At 34.6% G+C, this 17,228-nt stretch overlaps 1 protein-coding gene across 3 annotated transcripts in view; it reads left to right on the forward strand.

The window, feature by feature from the left end:
- LOC148190871 (uncharacterized) overlaps positions 1–11,650 on the forward strand; it is a 40,848-nt gene extending 29,198 nt beyond the window's left edge. Inside the window, exons 9-15 of one of the 3 annotated variants that reach the window (XR_015782859.1) lie at positions 9,056–9,172; positions 9,365–9,442; positions 9,546–9,644; positions 9,787–9,879; positions 9,978–10,010; positions 10,828–10,910; positions 11,433–11,650. Coding sequence is in view for 1 of the 3 variants with exons in the window: in XM_088101621.1 (XP_087957747.1) it covers positions 9,056–9,172; positions 9,365–9,442; positions 9,546–9,644; positions 9,787–9,876 (384 nt within the window). In the remaining 2 variants the exon portion in view is untranslated. Of the gene's footprint in view, positions 1–9,055; positions 9,173–9,364; positions 9,443–9,545; positions 9,645–9,786; positions 9,880–9,977; positions 10,011–10,827; positions 10,914–11,432 lie in introns of those variants that run through there. The other 2 variants (XR_015782860.1, XM_088101621.1) reach the window with 2 other exon arrangements.
- Positions 11,651–17,228: the final 5,578 nt, after the last annotated feature.

The raw sequence follows: 17,228 nt of genomic DNA on the forward strand, positions 1-17,228 counted from the left end.
ATTGTTGAACATAGAATTGTCTTAAATTGTATATAAGAAATTTTAGAAATTTCTAGATATAATGGTATTTGAATGATTTCAATTGAAATTTCTTATTTTTAAGTTAGTTTTGCATAAATTAATTAAAATATGTAAGATTTTAATTTATTATAAAGCAACTTAATTTAAGGAAAAATAAATCTATTTAAAAGTTATTTTGATAACTTGATTCTAATATTGAGTCTAAGTTTACTTATTCGTGTGATTCACCTAAATACCTTGGTACAACCTCCACCCGCATTCCTTTATTAATGTGATTCACCCTTGTCTTGTATAAGAACATCTTAATAGTGTATAACCCACCCCAAACCCAATATTAACATCACCTGGCGAAGGCACAATCAATCAGGGTGCCTTCAAGATCTCACATATCACACAACCCCAAACACAACGTCAGGTTATATCTCACGATATTCCCTCTTGAAACCCCATGCATCATGGAAGGCATTTTTGAAAATGAAAAAAAAAGGCCAAGAATCTACACCCTCTTGCATGAACTAAAGAACCCTCATGCCCATTACATAGAAACATAGTTACACAACCCAAAACACAAGGAACCCCATTTAAAAATAAGAAACCCAATGCATCAAACCAAGAACCCATGCCACACATGTTGTTTACGTGACTATCAATGGGTCCCATGTACATGTATTTAGACTGACCATATCACTATTGGGTATATTAAAGACAAGCATTAAAGGGAAATGATAGCGGTTATTTTCGCTTATATGCAGCGGTTTCGTAACCGAGACATATACAGACGAGACAAAAAGGGGTAGGCTTTTTGCCTCGGTTCCGAACCGAAGCAAAAAGGTGTGTGATTTTTCCTCGATTCAAATCCAACCGAGGCAGTAGAGGTTTTTTTTTTCGTTTTCACCATTCGCCATATGAGTTGTTAGCCCTTGGCTACAATCCATCAATGCCTACCACTCCATCTCATACCACCATCATCAAAGATTCCACTACGAAGAAGAAAGAACGAGACCGACATGCTCCCACCACCACCTGCAGAGAATCAAACTCCACCACTCCTACAGACACTAGTACAAAATGGGCTTTTAAACTCGCACAATAGACCTCGGTTTACACCAAACCGCTGTCTATTCAGACACGGTGGCAGTTTTGTAATTAACGAGACCTTATAGGCCTCGGTTCAGACTTGACCGGTGCCAAAAAAGGTTACTACTTCGGTTGTGAAAGCAACCGGTGCCTAATTAGTGGTTTCTGACACGGTTAAAAAAAACCGGTGCCAAAAAGGGGTATACTGCATCGGTTGGTAGGAGGGACCGAGGCGTATCAGCCTCTACTGCCTCGGGCCAAAAGGACCGAGGCATATAACCCTCTTATTTCCCCAAATATTCGCGAAAACCTACCCTCACTCTCGCCTTCCTCGCTCCCGCGCCTCCCTCCTCTCACCTCGCCTCCCTCTCGCTCTCGCGCCTCCCTCCCCTCACCTCGCCTCCCTCTCGCTCTCGCGCCTCCCTCCCCTCACCTCACCTCCCTCTCGCTCTCGCGCCTCCCTCCCCTCACCTCGCCTCCCTCGCTCTCGCGCCTCCCTCCCCTCACCTCGCCTCCCTCTCGCTCTCGCGCCTCCCTCCCCTCACCTCGCCTCCCTCTCGCTCTCGCGCCTCCCTCGCTCTCGCGCCTCTCTCCCCTCGGTCTCGCTTCGTCACTCTCTCGCTGGCTCGCTCCGTCGCTCTCTCGGTCTCCAAAATCTCCTGCGAGTGCGTCGCCTCTGGAGGGAAGAGCAAGCGGTGGTGGTGCGTCAATGGTGGCGGCGGTGATAGTGGTGGAGGTGGTGGTCAGATTAGGGTTTTTCTGATGTTGATGGTGGTGGTGTGAATCTGAGATTAGGGTCAGATTGGGGTAAAATTAGGGTCAGATTAGGGTTTTTCGAATCTGAGATTTTGTTTTACTTGCTTCTTTGAATCTGAGATTGGGGTATTACTTGCTTCTTTGAATCTGAGATTGGGGTAAAATTAGGGTCAGATGTGATGTTGCCTGTGTTAACTTTTCTGTGTTAATTTGCTTGAGGCACCAAAATTAAATTCTTCTGTTAATTTGCCATCATTTTCAAAGCAAGCTAATGTGTTCAGATCTACAAAAAGGGGTGAGGGATTTGCTTAATCTGAGTTCTCTCCTTCTTCAAAAACCCTACTGATAATGCATAACCAAAATAAAAAATAAAAAAAAAGACCCTACTGCCTCGGTTTAGCCTTCAACCGAGGCAGTATAAGGAGAAGAACAATCTCGGTTCTGATAACCGAGGCCGAATCGTACCGTTTTTTGTCTCGTTCCAGAACCGAGGCATAAAGTTGATCACTTTTTACCTCGTCTGAATATGCCTCGGTTCAAAAACCGGTGCCTATTAGCGAATTTAACCGGTGCCATTTCCTTTAAATGTACTGGTGAGAGCATCAATTAAACATAAAACAACCCAAACAAAATAAGAAAAAGGAGACGGAAGGAAGTTTCCTCCTTCGCTGCGAATCAGAACAAAGAAAAGAAGAACGAGAATGACCGCCCTTGCGTCCCCGCCGCGTCTTCGTCACACCTCAATCACGCCATTGAAGATCCCTTCATCGCGCCTCCATTAGAACAACGAAGAGGAAGGAAGCCTCCCCCTTGCAAACGAAAGAAAATGGGAGAAAAGAGAGGAGCGGCATAACTTCTATCTCTGTTTGCAAAATTTAACCCTAAACACATGTTATTACCTCAGTTATTTTTTTAACCGAGGCAATAAGGGTCTACGGCCTCGGTTCTATAAAGAACTGATGCCTAAACGTTCTCAAAAAAATAAAAAATAATTACAAAAATGTCACCGCGCCAATTTTAGGCATCAGTTCCTTTTGAACCGAGGCATATACCTTTGCGCGATAATTACATAAATGTCACCGCACCAGTTTTAGGCATCGGTTCTTTTTGAACCGAGGCATATACCTTGAACGATAATTACCAAAATGTCACCGCACCAGTTTTAGGCATTGGTTCTTTTTGAACCGAGGCATATACCTTGCGCGATAAGTACAAAAATGTCACCGCACCAGTTTTAGGCATCGGTTCTTTTTGAACCAAGGCATATTCATTTGTGATAACTACAAAAATGTCACCGCGCCATTTTTTGCTTCGGTTACAACTTAACCGATGTCAAATGCACGAGTTAAATCTTGTTTTTTTATTAGTGAAGGTTCACAGGAAGATATAAACACCAATAAAATATGAGTTAAATCACATAAAGGATTGACATCATTCTCTACCAAAAACCTTAAAGCAATAGGTTAATGGATCTTTCATTTTTATATAGTGTTATACTTTCTCATTTCTATTCAATGTGAGACTTTGACTTACACTTAGATTCCCAACAACCACATGCATTCACGACACATCTAAAAAAGGAGAAGAAAATGTGATTTCATACTACCAACATAATCATACACAAAAATTTAACTCCCTTTACCTTCACTCACTCAGGTAGTTTCCCCTCATTTGGTTGCTACTCTAGCCCGATCCTCTTGCCTTGACAACTTCCAATACTTGCTTCTTTCCAACCCTTCACACGAATCTTTTTGTACTCCTTTCCCTTCTCTCTTTCTTCTCCTTTTATATTCTAAACCCTAGGAAAACCCCCTCCTTTCTATCATGTTCTACTTTTTAAACCATTGGAAGTCTATTTTTATCTTCTTTTGTTTCTGGTTCTGTTTGCAAAATAATAAACTGTTGGAGATTTTTTGAGTAAAAGCTACATCTTTTATTGAATTGATGAACACTTTAAATACAACAAAAAATTCAAACTGCACAAAGCATAAAAGACGAAATACATGGGACACGATTCCATGTTTAACAACTTCCTAAAAAATTTGAAACTGACTAAGATGTTTGAAACAGTCAAATATCTTTTAAAAAATAAAATAGAAATTAAATGAAAGAGTAAATTATTGTAACTGCTGCTGCAACTGAAGTATAACTTTAACACTCCTCCTTACTTTGGTTGCTGCAAACTCCAAGCTTTTCTCTAAGAAATTCAAACTTGCTTTTTGGTAAAGGCTTGGTAAATATATAAGCAAGTTGAAACTCAGATTTGCAATATGTCAAACTAACTGTACCTTCTTTTTGCACTTCTCTGAGAAAGAATAATTTGATATTGAAATGTTTGGTTTTTCCATGAAAAACAGGATTGCTTGAAATAGAAATAACAGCTTGATTGTCAACAAATATTTTAGTGCATTTTTCTTGCTTCATATTTAAATCCACTAGAATCTTTCTTAACCACAAGGCTTGATTTACAGTAGCGTTGGCTGCAATAAATTCTGTTTCTACAGTAGATTGTGCTACAGTGATTTGTTTTTTACAGCACCATGAGAACACACATTATCCAAACAAGAAACAGTAGCCTGAAGTGCTTTTCAAGCCATCTGTGAGCCTTCTCAGTCACTATCAGAATATCCTTGTAGTGTATCATCCTGACTTGCAAAAAAATTGATTCCAAAATTTAATGTTCCTTTCACATACCTCAGAACCTTTTTTGCAACAATAAGATGTGTCTCAGTTGCACAATTTGTAAATCTAGATAATAGACTTACAGAATGTAAGATATCAGGTCTAGTAGTTGTAAAGTACATTAAGCAATCAACTAGACTTCTATAAAAAGTTTCATCAACTGGTTTGGCTTCATCCTTTTTGCTCACCTTTTCCTTCTGGCACATTGGAGTATCTACGCTCTTGCCTTCATTCATTTTAAACTTTTTTAGAATTTCTTTAGTATACTTCTTTTGACAGATGAATACTTCTCCATTTTTCTGATTTATTTCCATTCCTAGAAAATAAGCCATTTCCCCCAAATCTGTCATCTCAAAAATTTGCTTCATATCTTCTTTGAATTTTCTCACAAGTTCTTCATTGCTTCCTGTAACCAGCAAATCATCCACATATAATGAGATAAAAATGAAATGTATTTCATCACCTTTAATGTAGAGGGTAGCTTCATTAAGACTTCTCTTGAATCCCAATTTCATCAAGTACTCATCAATTATGATGTACCATGCTTTAGGGGCCTGTTTTAGGCCATATAAAGCCTTTTAAAGCAAATACACATCATCTTCTTGCCCTTTCACAATGAAACCTTCGGGTTGTTCAACATAAATCTCCTCTTCCAATAAACCATTTAAGAATGCTGACTTAACATCAAGTTGGTAAACTTTCCAACCCTTTTGTACCGCTATTGCAAGCATAAGTCTGATTGTGTATAATATGGCAACAGGAGCAAAAGTGTCAGAAAAATCAACACCAAAAATTTGAGCATACCCTTTTACAACAAGTCTCGCTTTATGCTTGTTGATTGAGCCATCAGAATTCAACTTTGTTCTAAATACCCACCTCACACCAATCACTTTTCTATTTGTGGGTCTTCTCACCAACTTCCACGTTTCATTTTTTTCAATCATTAAGAGTTCTTCTTTCATTGCTGCAATCCATTTGGAATCTTTTTCTGCTTCCCAAAAATCTGTTGGTTCAAGTACAGCCGCATTACATCTTTGGAAATATCAAAAATTGATCTCATACCTCTAATTGGAATGTCATCAATCCGATCATTTGTATCAAGTTGAGATTTTGAAACTTGATCATGAAATTCAGCTACTTGTTCTTTATCCCACTCATCATTTTCCATGAAATGAACATCTCTACTTATTAAAATTTTCGTAGTGTTTAGTTGGAAAATTCTATAAGCTTTAGAGTTTGAGCTATACTCGACAAAAATCCCTGCTTCTGCTTTTTTGTCTAACTTATCTCATTTTATCTGTGGAATATAAACAAAACATAAGCAACCAAATACTTTGAGATTTTTCAGAGAGGGTTTAAAACCATATCAGGCTTCATATGGAGTTTTCTTTATGACAGCTTTTGTGGGAAGCCTATTAAGAAGGAAAACTACAATGTATGTAGCTTCAGCCCAATACTCTTTTGGCAAATGTTTCTCAAACATTAAACATCGAGCCATTTCCATGATGGTGCAGTTCTTTCTTTCACTGACTCCATTTTGTTGTGGAGTATATGGTGTTGTGAGTTGGTGTTCGATTCCCGCTTTCTCACAAAAAGAATTAAATTGATTTGAAGTGTACTCCTTGCCGTTGTCAGATCTCAACGCTTGGATTTTATAACTACTTTGTGTTTCAATCCATTGCTTGAGTTTCCAAAATATACTAGCAACTTCTGACTTGTATTTGAGAAAATATATCCAACACATTTTGGAGTAGTCATCTATAAAAATCAAAAAATACCTGCTGCCATTTAGAGATGGAGTGTTGTGAGGTCCTGCCACATCTGTGTGTATCAATTGCAACTTTTCTATAGCTCTCCAAGTTGACTGTTTGAATGGAAGTCTTGATTGCTTTCCTTGTTGACAAGTTCTACCGTCTGGAATTTCATATTCAAGACAAGGGAGATCTTGAACCAATTTCGTTCTTTGCATATTCACAACTGCTGGATGATTGAAGTGTCCAAGCTGCTTGTGCCAAACTTCAGTGTGGACATTTGTTGCAGAGAATGTTGTTTGCTCCTCCTTCATTGGATCAATCGCAAAACGTTTTCCTTTCATTTGTACATTGAATACTTCATTGTTATTTGTATCTTTGATCAAACACTTATCACTTTCAAAAATGACTTTGAAACCTTTTTGAATCAACTCTCCAACACTCAACAAATTTTGACTGATGTTAGGTACAAATAACACATCTTTGATAAGTTTTGTACCTGAAACACTTTCAATTGCTATTGTGCCTTTTCCTTTGACTTCAATATATTCTCCATTTCCAATTTTTACTTTGGAAATCACAGAAGTATCCAATTTCTTAAAGAGATCACGATCAAATGTCATATGATTAGTGCAACCACTATCAATTAGCCACTTCTCACTTGAATTGGGAATGGCAAGGCAAGTGGCCACGAAAAGTTGCTCTTCTTCTTCATCAACAACTTGGGCAACATTCTTTTGTTGGACATTCTCTTGTGTGACTATCTTTTGTTGATTGTTGCTTCTGCAAATTCTTTGATGATGTCTCATTTTCAAGCATTTTTCACATTGTTGGTCTGGTTTTCTCCAACACTTTGAATATGGATGATTTTTTCTTCCACAATGTTTACCAGGAGAGAAAAAAGGGTTGTCCCTGTAACTTTCAAATTTTTTTTCTTTTCGCCCATAACTCGAGCTAGCCTTCGCAGCCAGTGCCCCTTCAATAGATCCTTCAGACCTCATAAGCCTTCTTTGTTCTTGTGTCTGCAACGCATTCAACAATTCTGCAAAACTAATATTGGACAAATTTTTGGAGTTTTCCAGGGAAGTAATGGTAGCTTCAAACCTTTTAGGAATAGTTACAAGAATTTTTTGTACTAATCTGGAATCAGAAAATTCAGAACCAAGTAATCTTACTTTGTTTGTGATTTTGAGTAATTTGTCAAAGTACTCCTTCACTGTCTCAGATTCATCCATCTTCTGGAATTCAAACTCCCTAATAAGATTTAGAATTTTCATTCCTTTAATCCTTTCATCGCCTTCACACTCCTTTTTTAAGAAATTCCAAACTTCAAAAGATGATTTTATCATCATGATTCTAAGAAAGATTTCAGGAGAGACAACAACAAATAATGAAGCTCGTGCCTTTGATTTTCTTGATTTTCTCTCCTTATGAGTTTTGATCTGTGCCACTGTTGGGTTTGTAGGTAATGGAAGAACTTCCACTAGTGCAAGAAGTGGAAATAGCACCGGTTATAATTGGTTATAGACACCGGTTGGAGAAAATAAATAGTCATTAATATCATACTTAATTTGTTTACAATAGCCTACTAAAATTCTAGGCTACAGAATATATATATATATATATATATATATATATATATATATATATATGTAATCTTATGAAACAATTATTCAAAATAATTGTCATAATTGGATTACTCTTCTTGTTATTACAAAAGTTTTCATAATAAATTGTCAATAAAAAAGAATTGAATTTCAATTTCATACACTCAATTTAAGAGTGTCAAAGCAAACCCACGTTATATGAATTGACTTATAACAAATTGAACTAATGAGTCACTTTAATCAATTATTTTTTGGTGAACTAATTTTTTTTTGTTAGAATCAACCAACCAGAGATTGATAGATCAGGTGGATTGATTCACTTACTACAAAAACATTCAATTTTACCAGAGGTTTATTTCCAGCGGTTTGGGAAATCTCCGCTAAGTTTTGGCGGTTTCGTGAAACCGCAGTTAAGTTATAAATATTTAAAAAAAAAATCACTTTCAGAGTAAAATATTATTTTGGTTAACCTAATCTGCCTTCCTTAGCGCGTTTTTATTTTCCTTCACTGGCGTTTTGAGTTCATCTCTTCATCTCCACTTCAACTCTTCATTTCCACTTCGACTCTTCATCTTTGTCGGCCACCATCTCCTTCACGCCGTCATTCACTGCGCCACCTTCATTAGATCTCCATCTTCTTCACCTTCCAGCCACCACCTCGCGCCCGTATCGATCACCGTGAGTCATCAGAATCAACAACAACGTCATTTTTGTTCCCTCATTGAATCAAAACGCAAAACCCTAAATCACCACCACAGTCTACAAATAGATCAACCACAAATCACAAATCAGCACCTGCAAAAAACCAAAAATTGCAATCCGCTACCACGAGCAACATTGCGCCACGAGCAAAAAGCTTTTTTCTTCTCTATTTACATGATGCATGTTTTATGAATTTGGTATTTGGTTTCAGTGTTAGTTTATAGTTGGTTTTTGTTTAGCTTTGTTTTCTTCTTTTTGTGACAAACCCCGAAAATCAAGAAGGTGATATGAGGAGTTTCAGGATTTTGACGTTGCTACTCGTTCTTTAGAAAAATAAGTTGTTGAAATGATGTGAGTAACACGTTTCATCATGTCTCAACTGGAGAAAACCAACTCAGTATTTGGGATTTTTGTTTGTTGAAATATTTACGGTTCCTCTTTTTTCCATATTGTTTTAAGGTTCCAAAAACTAAGGCGGTCCCTACTGCAGCAAAGAATATAACTTCTTCTAACAAGAAAACTCAGCCAAGTGGAAGTTCTGATTCTGATTCTGATAGCAGCTCTGATGAGGACGATGTAAGTTTTATACTCAGTGGGACATCACCAAATTGTTGTATATTTTATCTGGAATTAAAATAAGAAATTATATCAAGTAGATTGTTCAGTGTGTTTCTGTTTGGACAATCTTTATTTCGCCAATATATGTGGGAACATTGTGCAATAATTTTCTATTTTTTGTCTCGTGGTTTACTTGCTTGATAATATTAGAAAAAGAAAATATCTGCAACTACAAAGCTGCCTGCTTCATCAGACGATGATTCAAGTGAAGACTCTGATGAAGACGATGTAAGTTGTGGGTAATTGGATGCAATTGATAACTGAGCTTATTTTACTCTTATAAATTTGTTATTGGGCGTTATGTTCTGTTCTTATAATTGTTAATATACAGGATGTCAAGCCCTCTGCAACTACTGTGTCAAAGCCTGCTGTGTCAAAGAAGAAAGTTGATAGTTCTGATTCTGATGATAGCAGCTCTGATGAAGACAATGTAAATTTACTAATTTTATTTATCTTTTAATAGTGCTTTTTGGTTCATGTTCTGGAAGTCAAATGATTAGTTGTTTGTGATTGTTTTTATCAAGTAAATCAGATATTGAACTTAAACAAACCCAATGTCTCTGTGTTTCCAGAAGAAGGCTGCCAAAAAGGTTTCCAATGCCAAGTCAGTGCATGTGTCTAAGCAGCCTGTTAAGACCTCAAGTACTAGTGATTCAGATTAAGAGGTATTTTATTTAAATCTTCTCCATTGGTTTTGGTTTTATAGTTTTTAATTAAATTCATCTTTTCTGATATTTTGGTGAAATTTATTGAACTTTTGCAGGATTCTTTTGAAAGTGACTTTGAAGAGGAAAAGGTTGGTTTAAATTTGGTTTTATTTTATGCATATTCCGCATTGTGAAGCTTTGTGTATTTGGTGTTCACTCGTCAATTTGAATTCATAAAATTTTGGAGAAAACTGCAAAACCTGCTAATCTTAGCAAGAAACAAGCTCTGTAGTGAAGACCCCTAAAAATACTGTTTTGCTTTGGAAGGTCCATGCTTTGACTGTAGAGATGTTTAGTAGGTTATTATTTATGCAATTCTTATTGCAAGTATTTAGAGCATTATCTTCAACATCTTGGGCTGTGTTCCGAAAATAAATAAAATGAAAAAGGACAAAATTTGCATGGCAAAAAGTAGTGGATGGAAGTTGCTTGGGACCTTGTGGCTTCTGATCATAATGAAGTTTGTTCCATTTGGGAATTGATGAAAGAAACCTTGTGATTTTATAGCTGTAGTGATTCAAGTTCGTAAGCTACTATCGGTTAATTACTGTAATTAGACGTTTATCTTTTCTATCTTTAATAAAAACAACTTTATTATCTGATTCATTCTCGTATTATTTATATTTTATCAATATATTTTTCCTTTAATTATTTAATATCATCAACTCGTCATATTTTCATTATATATTTTTAACTCTTTAACTACTAATTTAGGATATTAATTGGCAACACAAAAAACAGTAATAAAATATATGAAAAATATTTTTTAAGAAAACAATATGAAGTGTCAAATTTGTAATTATTTTTCTAATATAATTAATAGGTAGAGACATTGTGATAGCAAGAACGTTTTTGTCAGATAAAGGATTCTAGCTTGATATCTGGTAAACTTCCCTCCCTTTGCAGGTTATTCTATTCAATGCTTTGTTCAGGTCCTAAACTTGATTCACACCAATTCAAGGATATTCTTGGTGAGACTACGGCTGCTGGTAAGAATATCACTATCTATTTCTTGTTCAAGTTGTTCCTGCAAATATCAACCATATTCTTGATCTTAGAAATGCATGTGTGTACTGTACATATAATTTAACACAATTGATATAATTAAATTTACAGTAATATCAGTGTTTCATTTGTTGAATATATATATATATATATATATATATATATATATATATATATAGCTATGAAAATATCATTGACGTGATGATAAAAAGGTTATTTATCATTATGTGATATAGCAAAATATAATTGCATTACCAATGTCAAAATAACTGTATGATTCTTTATTCAGCTCATTATTCTGTACAATTTTTGCTAAGTTTTACTGATTGAGATTTATTTGTGCTTTAATTTACCATATACTATTTGATACATACTCTCTCTTTTAATTTGACAACTCTAGAATTGTACAATTCAACTGAAAAAATAAGAAAATTTGTTACCCCTCAGTTTTAAAGTTTTCAAGAATTTTTTTTTTAATTTTTTGTGATTTCATTTTTATATTGTAGGTATTTGATCAAGGGGCCAAACAATGGATGTAATGAAGAAGAAGAAGAAAATTAGATATTGTTATTGAATATCTTTAGGAGTCATATTTTTAGTATTGAACATTTGTATTGAATATATGTATTGAACATCTATATAGAACATATGTAATGAATATCTATTAGTTGTACAAACGATATTAGGTTGAACAATGTTGTTTATTTTATACAATATTATTCAATTTTAGTTCATATTAATTTATTGTTTGTTTTCTCAATAAACCCATTTTTTTTATAATCTAATTTTATTACAATAAAAAAATAAATAAAAAATTAACTGGATACATTTCCGGCGGTTTTAAAACCCGGTTAACTAAACCATGCAAATTAGGGGCGGTTTTAGGAGAACCCCAGCTAGTTCCGGCGGTTTTTCAGTAACCCCTGCTAATATCGGCGGTTCTCACAAAACCCCTGGTAATTCCGGTGGTTTTTGAAAACCCCCGCTATTTCTGGCGGTTCTGCAAAAAACTGCCGGTAATTACTTAGCGACGCAGGTTTTTCCGGCGGTTTTCCTAACCGCGGGTAACATATTTTCCTGGGGTTAAAACCGTCGGAAACGGAAAAATTAACCCCCAGTAAAAATCTAATTTTTTGTAGTAAACTCTCTGTTCTTTGATAATTATATAGACTTGCAAAGGCTAATTCTGACTTGAGCGTCGGAGTGTTTGTTGCAGGTCAACCCATTTGTATTGAGAACGAACGCAAGGAGAGCGAAAGGCGAAGGACCGATCGGTTGAGGAGGAGTGTTTTCGGGCGGAGGCAGCAGGAGTTTTTCCCGGTCCCATTGAACAGAAACAACGTGGAAACGTGTTAAAAAGAACTCTTTATTCAACGTGCATAACTAATTCAAAACATAATGGTTCAAAAAGTCGTGTTCAATTACATTATTAAAAATGATGGAAATAAAGAGAAAATTCCAATTTTGTCCCCCGTCATTTCTCGCATCTATCATGCTTCTAGAACATCTGTAACATCATCTGCTCACATATAACATAATATATGATCATCGCCCATAATTTCATTCACAAACACAAACACATATTGGGTAAACTGCCATTAAAACTATCATAATAGCAAGATATAACACATTGATTATATCAGTCATAAACAACCACCTCATACATAGTAATAATAACAATAGAATTCCTAATCCTCTAACATTTCAAACATGTCGAATTACTCTATCATCAATCCCCGGTCCCTGATCCTCGATCATTGACTCTCGATCCTTGACCCTTGATGTCATCACTAACATATCACACATAGACCCTTGATCTATCAAGTCATTAGCACCTATGCTAACTACCTTACTATCACCATTATCGTAACACCACTATAACTCATATCATAACTAGGAGCATCTTCCATAACATAATCATTATCATAGATATATCCCCATCATGACTATCCCAATCATGAACCACACCATAAGCATCACCAAACCACGAACTCCATCATGGCAACACTCTATCACACTCCTGTACCCTACCTTACCCACTTGTAGTCTCCCTTACAGGCCTGCTCGAGTCATCCCTCTGTTGGCTTTCGACCTGTTCCCCTATCACACATGGTGAAACATCTATCGTCCCACCAAAGAAGATTCAACACTCAAACAACATTGTCTTTTCTACAACTATTTGCCAAAGAGAATATCATTATCACCTCCTTTTCAACAACCAATGCCAAAGAGAGTACTCCCTTTTCAACAACCAATGCTAAAGAGAGCCGTTAATCGTAAAGAGTCTCAGGATTTACTAGCTACAACAATAGACTAATCTCCAACGCTCATGCTCATTAATTAGTCACACACACCCTTGTGCATTCCATCACAAATTCATGCTCCATCACCAATAAAAAACACGACCCTAAACATATAAACTATTCTCATTCCCTACACATCATCATGTTTTGTAGTTCATATGCTTGTCCCACATCCATTCTTCCCCAAAACGCTCTTATCTAACAAAAATACACTGGGATAATCGATTATCACTAATGATAATCGATTATTATAGACAACTACAGTACCAAATTTTTAGCATTACAATATTTGAAAGGATAATCGATTATTAACCCAAATAACTAATTATTCTACTGACGAAACTAAAAAACAGCGTGCAAATAATTGATTATCATTTAAGATAATTGATTACTGTCGAACCCAAACTCATTTTGGATAAACATCAAGTATTAAAAAGACATAAACATCATCCCTAAACCATGAACAATCATACTTAACACATTATACATGCATTCAAGCTTCACTTACCCTTGTAAACAAACCCAAATATATACATTACATCATTTGAATCATCCAAAACTCATCTTTATGTAGATTACCACCCAAACAAACCTATCATACTACATATGATCATCATACCACTCTTTACAATCAATATTTGCACGGTAAAACCCTCAAACAAGATACATTTGTCCCCTCTTAGCATTAATACATATTATCATAGGAAAACCTTATAAAACCATACATACTTTCATAGGAAAAATCTAACACAAACATGATATAAACCTTATTATCATGTAGAAACATCCATCATACATGCATATAATTCCTTACTACACCCAAATCACTTCTCATGTCAAATTTTGTACTGACTGGGAGCTTATCACAAAATAAGAAACTTATTAAATGTTAAGAAGAAAACAAAGGGAAGATAAAAAAAAGAGTTCCCTTTCAAGCAAATCACAGATTTAAAATATAGAGTTTTAAAAAGGCTTGTTTTAAAATAAAGAGAAGCCTTTAATGGGAATACCTAGGTAAGCACCATTGGCCATATCCAATCTCTTGTTAAGGACATAGTAAAACAAATTTTGGTCTAACTTCAAACCATTTGACCGTGACCCTTGTTGCACCAATCTAGGCACCAAAATTGTCATTCATACATAACCAACATATTCATGACAGATTGAGCTTTATGATTTTAAAATAATAACTAACATTAATGAAAAGTTAAAATTTTAAAGTATTCAAGGATTGTAAAGTTAAAATTAGCTTTCCTCACTTGAGACAAGATGTTATCCTTTAACCAACAACTCCCTAAGGCACCTAAACACAAGAGATCACCTAAACCAACACCAAAAACCTCAATTAGAGTTTTAAGCCTACCATTTAGATCAAAAAGCAACTAACAGTCACCAAAAGTTACATGCCCTTTACGCTCTACATACAACCAAAGAAATAGATTTCCTAAAATAGAGCAAAACCAAACTTCCTTTGTTTGACACTTCGATCAACTGCTCATGTAGAACTTTGAAATGTAGGAAAACCCTAGGAAGGGGAGAGGCGGGGAGGAGGGGGCAGAGGGTGTGTGAATAGTGTTTTAAATTCTTTCGCAAATCAACGCTTAATAACTATGGTAGGGGTTAGACGGTTTGCAATAGTTGTTAGATGTGTGTGTTTTCAATAAAGAATTTAGGAAAACATTTTAAACAAGAGAAACAATAACATAAGTATTTTTATATTGGTTCACTCAACCTAAGTTACCTGTCTAGTCTTCTTTAAGACCTCTTGAGGGTTCCACTAATCTTTTTCAAAAATTACAAATGAGTACAAATCACTCTTGGTTCCCTTAGTCAACTTGACTAGTTCGAGCTTAATAACTTCTGGTATCAACCCTAGACAAATGTCTAGATCGTTTAACTCAACTTAGTTAAACAATAGAAGTTTTTTAATTCACTTCTAAATATACAAACACAATAAGTGTTTTGAATACGATTACATATTCAAATAACTCTTAGTGAGATGATAAATACAACACAATAAATTTGAGAACTTGTAAAGCTCTTTCTTTTAAAATGAAGAGCTTTAGACGATGTGAGCTTTGAGATAGAGTAACAAAGTAAGTATTCAATGATCTTTCTTATATTGTCTCTTTCTTATATGTACAAGTCTTCTTTATATAGCCTTCTTTGAGAAATAACCAATGGACATAGAGTTAACTTCCAAATAGACTTCATAGCCTTTTTAAGTAGTTGGTCAGAGTCAGGTCTATGTTGTAGAGTGTCAATGTTTTATCAACTCTTTCTTTCACAAGTAGCTTCTATGGTCTTTCAGAGATAAAACATTCCATGAATGTCTTGTATGGTCTTTCAAAGATAAAACATTTTGTTCTTTGTGTAGAGTTTCTTAATAAAATTTGGTTTTTTCATTACCTACATAAACAAAGAGAGCAAAGCATGTAGGTAAAGAATCACTTTTTCATACAACATGAAATGTTTTAAACATTGATGATTTTTACGCACGTTACATGTTTAAAACACTTTGGCTCATGTCAGCATCCTTTGATAAAAGCATCGTTTGAAGGTAAATTGTTTGACGTGTTACATTTAGATGATATAATCTTTAAACGCTTGTTTTATAAAGCTGTCTAAGTTTCAATGCATCGATTAACAATTGTAACGTTCAAACGTTTAGAGATTATAGTATTTAGACATTCTGTTAATAGTTCTATAGGCATTTAGCATCTTTTTGTGTCAATGCTTTAGATGTGTTTGAGATGTCAGATAATCATATATCATTTGATAGTGTTAAGTGTTTTACAAATGATATTTTACATGATTCGTTTTGTCAGACGCTTAGTGGCTCAAAAGTTTTAAATATTGAATCTTGAGCTATAGTGTTTAGCTCAACGTTTACTTGAATGTTTACATTAGATTAGACGTTGCCTTTGTTTGGATAGAATTTACTTTAAAATACTTCATTTATTATAAGTGTTTATCTCGTTCAATACTTTGGATAGACAAAAATATTTAATAAACACATTTCATTTAGTATTATTCTTTAGCACATAGAATTGTTAGACATTACATTCTATAAGAAATATTTCATTGAGTATTGTTTGTTTAACTTTAAAACATTAGTTGCTAAACAATCTAGTCTCTCTAAACAATATTGTCTTAACAAAGTTCCCTTTTTTGATGGTTAACAAATAAATATGCTAAACAAAATATATCTATGAAGATTTTGTTAGACTATATAGTTAAGAACGTTTAATCATTTTATAGTCTACAAGATATATTCTAGAATGTTGAATATTAGGGAATGTCAACGGTTTCAGAGTATAAATCATAAAATTTGTTTGATAAACATCAAGGGTTTATGCAATCATAGTATTAAAATTTGTTTGACAAACGTAAAAAATATATGGCATTAGAGTTATATTATATTTTGACAAACATCGAAATTTTATGGGATTAGAGCTTTGTACTAAAGTTTGACAATCGTCAAGATTTTAATGGCATCAAAGTTTGATAGCATCAGAGTGTTAGAATCAATAACAAGGGTATACTCCCCCTGACTTTGGTACCTAAACAATGTTTAGTGTTTAGTATATTAAAATTCGATATCATTTAATGCATTCTCTCCCTTTATTTGATGCATACAAAGAACTTTGTTCACTACAAGAAAAATGCAAATTATATACTGATATTTATATACGGATTTTAATCCGTATATAATATATGTATTATATACGGATTTTATATACGGATTTTGGAAAGTGAATTACATACAGACTTTATGTACGGATTTTTTCTGTATATAAAATTCATATATAAAGTTTAGCATGTTAGAATGGAAAAATTTGTGAAAACCAACATCCGTATATAATGGTGTATAATCTGTATGTAATTAAAAATAATAATTATTAAAGATAAAATCTAAAAATTCTTTTCCCTCTTTTACGGTCACCCTTTTCCCACTACTTTCCAAAATCTAAAAATTTTGCATTTTTTCCCTCTCTT

Source organism: Vigna umbellata, chromosome 11, assembly GCF_029865625.1.
Source record: "Vigna umbellata cultivar VRB3 chromosome 11, Vumbellata_1.0, whole genome shotgun sequence".
In the NCBI taxonomy this organism is placed as follows: Eukaryota; Viridiplantae; Streptophyta; class Magnoliopsida; order Fabales; family Fabaceae; genus Vigna; species Vigna umbellata.